This window comes from Notothenia coriiceps, unplaced genomic scaffold, assembly GCF_000735185.1.
Source record: "Notothenia coriiceps isolate Sejong01 unplaced genomic scaffold, NC01 NC01_scaffold00032340, whole genome shotgun sequence".
NCBI lineage: Eukaryota > Metazoa > Chordata > Actinopteri > Perciformes > Nototheniidae > Notothenia > Notothenia coriiceps.
Window position 1 is genome coordinate 31,054 of NW_011365041.1, and position 10,158 is coordinate 41,211.

General features: G+C 39.6%; 1 protein-coding gene across 1 annotated transcript; it reads left to right on the plus strand.

The window, feature by feature from the left end:
- Positions 1–5,160: 5,160 nt before the first annotated feature.
- Positions 5,161–9,917, plus strand: LOC104960749 (collagen alpha-1(XXII) chain-like; the record flags this gene model as incomplete). The annotated part of the gene is made up of 3 exons (XM_010788906.1): positions 5,161–5,241; positions 8,509–8,657; positions 9,351–9,917. Coding segments are annotated over exons 2-3 (658 nt in total), but the record flags the coding sequence as incomplete, so codon positions are not given.
- Positions 9,918–10,158: the final 241 nt, after the last annotated feature.

Below are 10,158 nucleotides of genomic sequence, written 5' to 3' on the forward strand. Positions count from 1 at the left end.
ATTCCATTTCTTTTAATCAAATACAGTAAGTTTCAAGATTCAAGGCTTTTTTTTGTCATGTGTACATAGCTACAGTATAGATATATCAATGACAATGTTAGGTGACAGGCTCCTCCCACGGTGCAACACAATAAAACAGATGAAATAGTTAAAATAGTGCAAGTAAATACAAATAAAATATAATAGGAATAGTGCAGGGAGAGTCTAAAGAAAGTCTAAAGAAACACTGGGAAGTCATGACTTTCAACAGTACATTTGGGATAATATTCCAAAAAATACTTTAAAATAACTTTAAAAAAAGATTGGTGAATTGTTTATATTTTGAATTACCATAAGTCAAATGTTTCCCTATAATATTAACTCTGTACCACCATGTAAAGAAGATGCTTACGATGGATGGTTAAAGAAACATTCTCATTTTCATTGAAAAGGTCTGTAGAATATGATGTGTTTGGTTATTACATTTTTTTAAATCTAAGAAGTAAATAAAGACTGGGAAGTAATGACTTCTAACAGGCCATTTGGTCGAGTGGTCCTTTAACAAAGTATTGCACATCCTGCATTTTGATAGCTTTTTGTTGGATTGTTTGGCTCTCAGTTTGAGGGACGGTGGGTCTTTGGGAAATCATTTCAAGTCACGCTGACTTGAAGCATGAAGTATAGACTTTTCCCGTGATAGCCACAGTCTTCCTATAACTTTAACTAAGCGCCTGTGTCCACAAAGTGTCTTTTACCAATTGTCTCAGCTGTGGAGCGAGCACATGAAGTGGCATACAGCAGTTTTGTGAAAAGTGGTTGCACCCAGCGTCGTTTGTCAAAACCAGGGGTGTCCAAAGTTGTTTCACCGAGGGCCACATGCAGAAAAGTATACGAAGGTCTGGGCCACTCACAAGAGGTATACTGCCTCATAAGGTCAGTTATAAGTTAGCAAAATCAATCAAATGTAGGTACATGATGCTTGTGAGTGCTGGCAGCTCATCCCGTAAAACAGAAAGCTTGTTATGAAAATAAGTCATTGGGCTTCTTTCTTATCAACTAAGATATGTTAGAAAATGTTTGCAACTTTAACTGACTGAAGTTATTTGATGTCTGGATTTGTTTCCCCTGTCGCGAGTTTTGATCGCTCAGTGGTGATACTTATATTTCTGGAATCTGTGGAATCTCAGCTTGCTAATCGATATCTTGTTTGTCCAGATCCGATAAGTAATAAGGGTATTTTAACGTGAGTTCTGTGCTAAGTGTGTTAGCATTTTTTCGCTCAGGGCTAATTCAGAGCCTTTGTTATTACCCTTATGTTTCGTTTAGCTAAAAATGGTTAATATTCTCTGATAGCTGAGTTTCTTCCCGTTAAGTGGGTATGACACATTAATAGTTTATTAGATGTTAAGAAGCCCTCAGACTCTGTTTCTTGCAAGATGCTGCGTTTTGCCCCCGCCCGCGGGCCGTGGGGTTTAACATGAATACTACTGTGTAATATATTTTACATTTATATTCAAGAAGCACAATTTAAGTCAAGCAAAGGTTTCTTTTGTGGGCAATATTCCATGGTACTTGCTTAATTTGCTGAGGAGCGATTCAAAATGGTCCGCGGGCCGTAGTTTGGACACCCCTGGTCTAAACGCATCACCTATTGTGTGACCTCTTAGAGTGCTTCAAAATGGAAATATTTCAAGTTTTTACAAAAATCCCCGGTGATTTATTTGTAGAAACTTGAGGAAAAGCTTGTGTTTGATCAGGCCTTAGAAAGAAACCATCATAACAGAGATAAAAAAAACATTTGTTTATGCAAATCAGATGTTGCTGGTTGTACACTACAAAAACTGTAAATCTTGCCAAGTATTGTTGACAAACTTCTAGTCAGACTATGTCTTTACACTTGATATAAGACCTGATAACTTAATAAGGAACAAGGCAGGGAGATATAGGGTCTTGTTTTTAGACAAAGACTCTTAAAAACACCTTACTTTCAGTTGTATGTCAGATTAAACGTTTTATTTTACATTTTTATTCGAAAATTGCCGACTAACATCACAAAGCAGACAACTTTTGAGCATTTGTGTCTAACTTTGTAACACAACATTTCCTGATTCTGGTCAAATATAGTTCAAAATACGTTTTCCCAGCTAATTACAAGATCTGATTTAAATAAATATCCCATCCTATTTCAGGAAATCTTACCAAGCAAATATTCACTTCTATTGGCAGATGAGTTTGACATAATACAAGTGAGAACACCTTGTTTTCATTATTTGTTTACTTTTTTTTTTCCAGTGTAAGAAAACGCTTTAATTCAACCTGAGTTTCACCTTAGAAAACGAGGGGTGATAAAGGATCGTCTGCTTCACCACTGACTCTAACATGTCTTTTTAAAACATATTTTGGAGAGCCTCTTCCTAGCGTGGGAGGTTGAAAGCTGGCCGTCAGTCCGATGACAACAGGTGGCTTTCTGCAACACGTCATGGTGCTCGCAGCCTCTCGCTCCACAAGCTGGTCACCTCTTTAGCCCCCACACAAGGCGACAGACGGCTGCTTAGACTGACACCATCCCATAATGTGCATCTGCCCCGAATCCTCAGCCCACTTCCCATCCACTCCACAATGAGCCTAAACATAGCCTATAGCTCACTTTCCTTGGCTTCAAAGGCTCTGGAAATAGGCCTGTAGGATGTAACGGTTAACTTGTTTGTTGTCCGTGACTTTCAAATATTGACGCTGTGTTTTCCAGCTTTTTTGGTTCCTCAACAGCTCCACCAATACGGCAGATTTTGCATGTGGTTTCTAATCCGGCAGAAGCATGTGGTGGCAGCTGTAGGAGCACTTTAAAAGAGGAAGGTTCAACCAAGAGCTGCCAAAATGAGACTTGTGATGCAGCGGACTTTAGAGGAGAAACACAGAGACAGAGAGCTGGTGTGTTTCACTGCTTCCTCTCCTGCCAGAGGACCATGCACATCAGTTTACGTCTAAAATATGATTTATAGCCATCCTCTGAATGTGGATATCATATCACGACACATGTAGATCTACAGTTAGGCCAATAACACTGACTTTGCTGTAAAAGAAGAATAAGCAGTGCTGGAATATGTTTTAAAATGACTATACTGAAGTTAAAGTAGCAATACCACAGTGTAAATAAGTTTCTCAAGAGTCTGAGCAAATTTGAGCAAACTTTTTATTTATTTACATGTATTATAATCTTCATTCCCATTTGTATTTGTACATTCAGCTACTTACTTTATCATGTTGCTGTTATTTTGAATTATACTGCAACATGTTTGATCCTTTTATTAACTCTTACCTTGTCTGTGTTTCACTCTTTGTTTCCGGTTGACATTCAAAACAAAGGTTTATCCTATCTTATGTTAAAGTACCAAAATAACTTTAATTATGCTATAATGATAAATGCATTAATGTAAACGCTTCACTCATATTACAGCTGCTAAAGATGGAAATATTTGTATTTTTCAATATGCTGTCGGGAGCTTAATCCAAATATAATAGAATACATCATTATTTATTTGTTTATTCATATTTTGTAAAGTACAAAATAACATACACTTGTAATTTATCTTAAATAATGTACTATTAAGAATCTGTGAATATGTGACATTTAATCCGGCTGTTGTTAGCACAGTTTTTGTGTGCGTTTGCTTGTTCTAGATAAATAAAAAGATCAGCAAAAGTGGATTTTACAGAATAAAATTGTCATCATCTCATCTCTGAGGAACTTGGGATATTGCAAAAAAAGAAGCAAATATGACTATAAATATGGCTGTAAATATGACTAAGAGTGACAGAAATTACAAGTACCAAAAAAACGAAAATATATACAACGTATTAAATATGAAAAAGTATGACAAATATGAAATATGTTGCGGTGTGACGTGATTGTAAACTTGTCAAAACAGCATGACATGAGTAATAGATCACAGGGCTTTACTGCGCAGCGACAGACATTTAACACAAAGCTGTTCTGTAATCATTTCCCCAAACTTAAATACAGCCCTGCTCAATAAGTGTGTGGCGGGTTGAGTCCACCGCCATCCTCAGGGCGGCTCCGCTGTGGCAAAGGCCAGAGGAGAGAAGTAGTGGAGTACAAATACTTTGTTACTGTACTTAAGAACATCTTTCTGGTATCAGTACTTTACTCCACTACTTATTTTTCTGATGACCTTTTACTTTGACTTCTTACATTTTGAACACAAATACCTGTACTTTCTACTTCTTATATTTTGAACCCAAATACCTGTACTTTCTACTTCTTACATGTTGAACCCAAATACCTGTACTTTCTACTTCTTACATGTTAAACTCAAATACCTGTACTTTCTACTTCTTACATTTTCCAAACAGGCTGGTTCCTTTAGTTTGAATGTGTGTTTGGTGGCGTGATCATTATTATTCAGAGTCATTGCGTGCCTATTGATTTGAACACGATCCGTGTATCCATCATTTCCTGGTCTTCTCTAAAGAAGAGGGACCAATGAAAACGTTGTCATGTTGCCGTTGTTCAGCATGGAAACATTCATTAGCTAACAATTACATTATTGTTCTATTGATATAAAGGGAGGTCAGGTACTCTTTAAAACAGCTGCTAGTTATGGGTACTGTACTTTTTACTGAAGTACATTTCAAAGCCTCTTTACTTTTACTTGAGTAAAGAAGTTTAGTCAGTACTTTTACTTTTACCAGAGTATTTTTAAACACGAGTATCTGTACTTCTACTTGAGTAAAGGATGTGTGTACTTTTGCCATCTCTGCAAAGACCGGACACTTTGGGTGGGTTGACAATAAGCCATGCCTGTTTCTTTTGATGGGCGCAGCTTTAAAGCAGAGGGAAGGAAAAAAAAGGCCCAAAATATCCAGAAAGTTGCGTCTATAATTGGCTGCGCCTCTCAGCCTTTTTTTATGTGTGAGCACAGCCCAGTGAAGAACAGTAGAAGCCACTTGCTCCCCCAGTGAAACCCTACACTCCCCCCCCCCACACACACTGCTCCCTCCCACTCTGTCCCACAAGGTTGCTGAAGCTCACCTCACCTCACTTTTTGACAACACTGTACACTGGATTGTCTCCCTGGATTAAATGATAATCTATTTGTGATGTTTTGACGCGTGCAGGGGGAGATATCTTGGATTATTATAATCACTTAGATAATGATGCTTCTCACCCGGTGCTGATTCAGGGTGTGACAGAGAGAGAGAGAGAAACACCTCAGGAACGCTCACTAAAAAGTGAAAGGACAGGTAAGAAAACAATTAGCATCATAAACTCTGATTTCCACCCTTAAATACATGTTATCTTTTAGCATTTTGGATTTTGTTGGCATACTTTTTTTGAACCCACAGATGATTGTCAGATAACAGACTTTTTTCTCTTTGGTTGCATGTGAAAAAAAAAGAGGTTTTTTCTGTTTTTTACATTTTGGGAATGACAGATGTGGAGCTTCTGCTTTAGACATCTATTTCATTCCCAGGTTTCACCTTAGAGAGAGGAAGTGGAAACGGGCCTGATGATACACACTCACCGTTTGTAAGGAATCTGGCGTCAGGTTCAAATGTTGACAGAAGCAAAGCAGCTTGTCTTCAGCTTTACCTCGGATACTGTTTCTGCTTATAATATCAATAATTGATTCATTGCAGCCCTGGGAGAGACGTACAGTGCATTTAAATGTGATCAGAGATGAAAGAGAGACAAATTAGAATATGTACGAGTTGCGCAAAGTTGGGTAAAGAGGATTAGGAGCATGAATACAAATCGTGTTCATCTGCTTTCATTGGGCGGCTGTTTTTATTCCATTGAAGTCTCTCTGTGCTGAATCTCTGAGATGTTAAATGCAAACTAATTGGGGCAATTAGAGTGATTCAGCTAGTATGCCTATTATGCTCATTATTAGTACCAGTGGAACCAAAGTAGCAGAAATAACCCAGTGGAGAATCAGATAAGGAAACTTGTATCTGGAGGCCAAAGTACTTTTCACAGTAAATAATGCACTCTCTATTTCACAGACTAGGCCAAGCCACAGTCCACAGGTTGCTGTTTTTAAATTGTCCGTTTCCTGGAATAATGTTCCGCCTAAATCCTTTTCTATTTCAGTTATACACACATGCAATCACTTTAATTACATAATACACTCCTTCATACTAGGTCTACTGTATGTTAAGCCCCAGAACTGAACTCACCTGACCTTTGAAACAGGTGAAATGTATGAGTTTATATCAATACAGCACAGTCAAATTGAATCACATAAATTCTGAATGATTAAAACCCTATCGAAGGTTAAAATCAACTTAAAAAACAAATACAAACATGAGCATTTTTGTCAAGAGTTAGATGAGAAGATTGACACCATTTACATAAAGCTTCAGCAAGGAGAGGGTTAGCTTAGATAGATAGATAGATCTTTAATTTGTCATTGTACAGGTACAACGAAATGACAATGAACTCAAGGTGCCAACACGCAACAACCAGACACTATAAAAACAAGAAATGGGACTTAAATAGACATGATAGGGAATATGTTAGCTTAGCATACATACTTCATGCAAGGCTAAACAGCAAGCCTCTGCCCAGTGAAAAAAGGTCTCTTGCTAAAACAAACCTAGGTTCATGTATTAACCCTTTGTTTCTTGTATGTTTACATTTGGAGACAAAAAAAAAAGTATGTAAAAAATGAAATCTGTGGTTTTATAGGAGGTTAAATGTTTAAGGTCTAATCCTGATCGCAATTTAAGTCTATCTGCTCAACTAAGCATGACAAACTGGATACTGTATTCAATCATGGAGCCTTGTTCATTTCTCTAAAAGTTGCTCACTGGGTCCATACAAAAAAGCCTCTATATTGGAGCTTTTTCATTCTAAAAGCCTCCAGTGTTGGCTCCGTGCACACATGGATGGTAGTTTGGCTTCTCTAAATCACTAAACTTGTGATGCTAAAAAAAATTATAGTTATTCTCTGTCTTACAGCCACTCCTTTCCAAGATTGTGTATACATGCAACACAGCTTTAATTGCCAACATTGCAATACCTGGCGCGGCCACAAGGCCAGAATAGCTTCATGTGTCTCAGTCCGCTCTTGATTGAAATGCTTTTGGCCAAGATAAAGCACGTAAGTTACCCACCTGTAAAACCTTTCAATTCAATTTTACAACTCAGCTTTTGTTCGGATGAAACTAACAAGCTTTAACATGGACAGAGCTAGGCTAACAGTTTGCCCCTGTTCCACTCGCTATGCTAACATATGCTAACTGTCTCAGAAACGTAAGTAGTACCGATTGTCTCTCCTAACTCTCGACAAGAAAGCAAATAAAAGCTTTTTGAAATGTGAACGTTTCCTTTAAATACATTATATTAAGCACATTCTGTACAGCAGCCAGTTGGTTTGAAAGCATTTAGAAAACACCTATTTACCATAATTCAATGGACATGTCAGGAAGCACAGAGGCGATGATGTATGGAGAAGAACTATTCAGAACTCAAGGGACTCGTGTTATTTCTTTCCAAGTCATGCATATCTCAGACTTTCCTCTTCCTCCCCCAGTGCCCCCCGCAATGAAACCATCTAACAGTCACGATGAGTCCTTGTTATGGCTACGGTCAGTCAAACATCAGCCCTAAAGGCTCGCATCACAACCACCGGTGTACAATAAGAGCAAGAATAATTTTGTGTTTGTATAAACGGTTTCTGTCAGTGCCACCCAGGCACAACGGCCTCGTAAATGAATCCAACAGAGGCTGAGTTATCGGTCCTTTGCAACATTTTAATGAATAGAAAGCTGCATAAATGTCCCTCTAGCAGCTCCAAATGACAACTACAGACACCTGCAAGGAACTTTAATACATCAGTATGGAGAAGTTTTCCAGCGCAACATCAGCATACTCCCAACTTTCTTATTTGAATGTCTTGTGGGTGGATATGGTGAAAAGAATTGTATGGCTGTACGTTCCAACAATCTTCAGTGAATCCAATTTTCTCTGGATGAAGTATTCACTTGCTGCTGTAGAGAGATGTGTATTTCAGTCCAAGGGTTTAATTATCCCGTCCTGAGAATGGAGAACATTTCCTGCCAGCCTCCATACCAGAAAGAATACACACAGGGGACACAAGAAAACCTGGACAATAGGTGGGATGAGATAGAGAGTTCTTTTTTATTTTGGAGTACCTTATACAAGACATTTCTTGAAGTGCAAAATGCAATCTGAAATCAACCTTGCACAAGCCCCTTCTCAATATGTAGTAGAGATGTGAGAGTAGTTCTTGTAAGAGTCCTGCTTCTTCTTTTTTTCTTCCACTGCAATCTCCCTGCACAACAGGAAGTGTTTCATCCACTTTGGTTGCGCAGTTGGAAAGAAATAATCGAAAATCCTGTTCGCCAAGGGACAGCTTGGAAAACAGGATTTTGATTCTGAAATGTCTTGAAGGTCTGTTGTACATTTGCAAAGTAGCTCACTAGTGGCTGCTGCGTGAGGACTTGTAATAGCATTGTTGATGTTTCCACTGACCTTTTCCGCAGACTGGACAGCTTGATGGTGGTAATAAGCTAAACTAAACAGACACAAACCGAGGACGAGATGGAATTACGACTGGGATGGAGGATCACCCTGGTCTTGGTCATCCTCGCCTTGACTCTTTCCGGAGAGACGGTGGAAGCACAGAGGGCAGGTAAGACCATTATCAAGGACCCGGATCCAAGTACACTTGACCCCAAAGTCTAGTTTGTTTGAAAAATGTGAACATTGTTTACTGTGCCTTGGCACGGTGCATTGATCTGTGACAGGGTTTAGCCAAAAAGGTGGTTTCAAGTAGTGGTATGGTATACTTCTGTACCAGCTACATAGCCAGTGTTGGCTCCCTGCACACATGGATGGACAAAGTGATAGTTTGGCTTCTCTAAATCCCTAAACTTGTGATGCTAAAAAAACCAAACGTTATTCTCTGTGTTATAGCCACTCCTTTCCACGATTGTGTATGCAAAAAAGCTTTAAGGCTAGTGTTCATCATGTGATGATTGCCAAAAAATGTCAATACCTAAACACTTGACCCCAAAGTCTAGTTTGTTTGAAAAATGTGAACATTGTTTTCTGTACCTTTGCATGGTTCATCAATCTGTGACCGAGTTTACTCAAAAAGGTGGTTTCAAGTCAGAGTCATGGGTTCTCAGGTATACTTCTGTACCAACTACATACACAAATGTCTCTGTCAAATGTAGATGATTGTGTTCTCAGGTACGAATCCTCATGGGACAATTGAACTCGGGGCAGGGTACAATCAATCGTGCCCAATATGAAAACACTGTATTGTATCGAGCTTGTATTTATTGTTTTTTGACTAAATCCTCTTGTATTTTATTGGCAGGATGTAAGAATGTCCACTATGACTTAGCGTTCATCCTTGATACCTCGTCCAGTGTTGGAAGAGAGAACTTTGAGAAGATCCGACAATGGGTGTCCAATATTGTCGACTCTTTCGATGTGGCACCAGACAAGACCAGAGTAGCCGTGGTTCGCTACAGCGACACGCCCACCACTGAGTTCACTTTGAGCAAACACAGGTCCCTGGAGGATGTGAAGCGAGCTGCCAGTGAAATAGTTTACCGGGGGGGAAATACAATGACCGGGGACGCTATCAGCTACACCACCAACAACATCTTCACGGAGCGAAACGGAGCCAGACCGAAAGCCAGAGGCATCCAGAGGGTGGCCATCCTTCTCACAGATGGTCTGAGCCAGGATTACGTTTTGGAGCCCTCCAAAGCCGCTGCTAAAGCCGGCATCAGAATGTTCGCCGTGGGGATCGGAGAGGCGTTGAAGGTGGAGCTGGAGGAGATCGCGGCCGAGCCAAAGAACGCCCACGTCTTCTATGTGACGGACTTCAATGCCATCGACAAGATCAGAGGCAGGCTGAGGAGGAGGCTTTGTGAGAGTAAGTCAACACACTGGCTCAGGGCCAACACATCACCCACAATGCATGCCACATGGCTTCTGTTTGAAGCCTCACTTTACAGAGCAGGCCTCACCCTGAACGTGCACTTAATCAAATAAGACTCTTATTTTAACCTTTAGGCGCTATTTGGAGGAAAAAGACCCTAACCACGAAACCCCACCCCAACCACAAAGCACATGTACACAGTGCTATCATGGCTGAGTGAATACGAAGCGTGTGA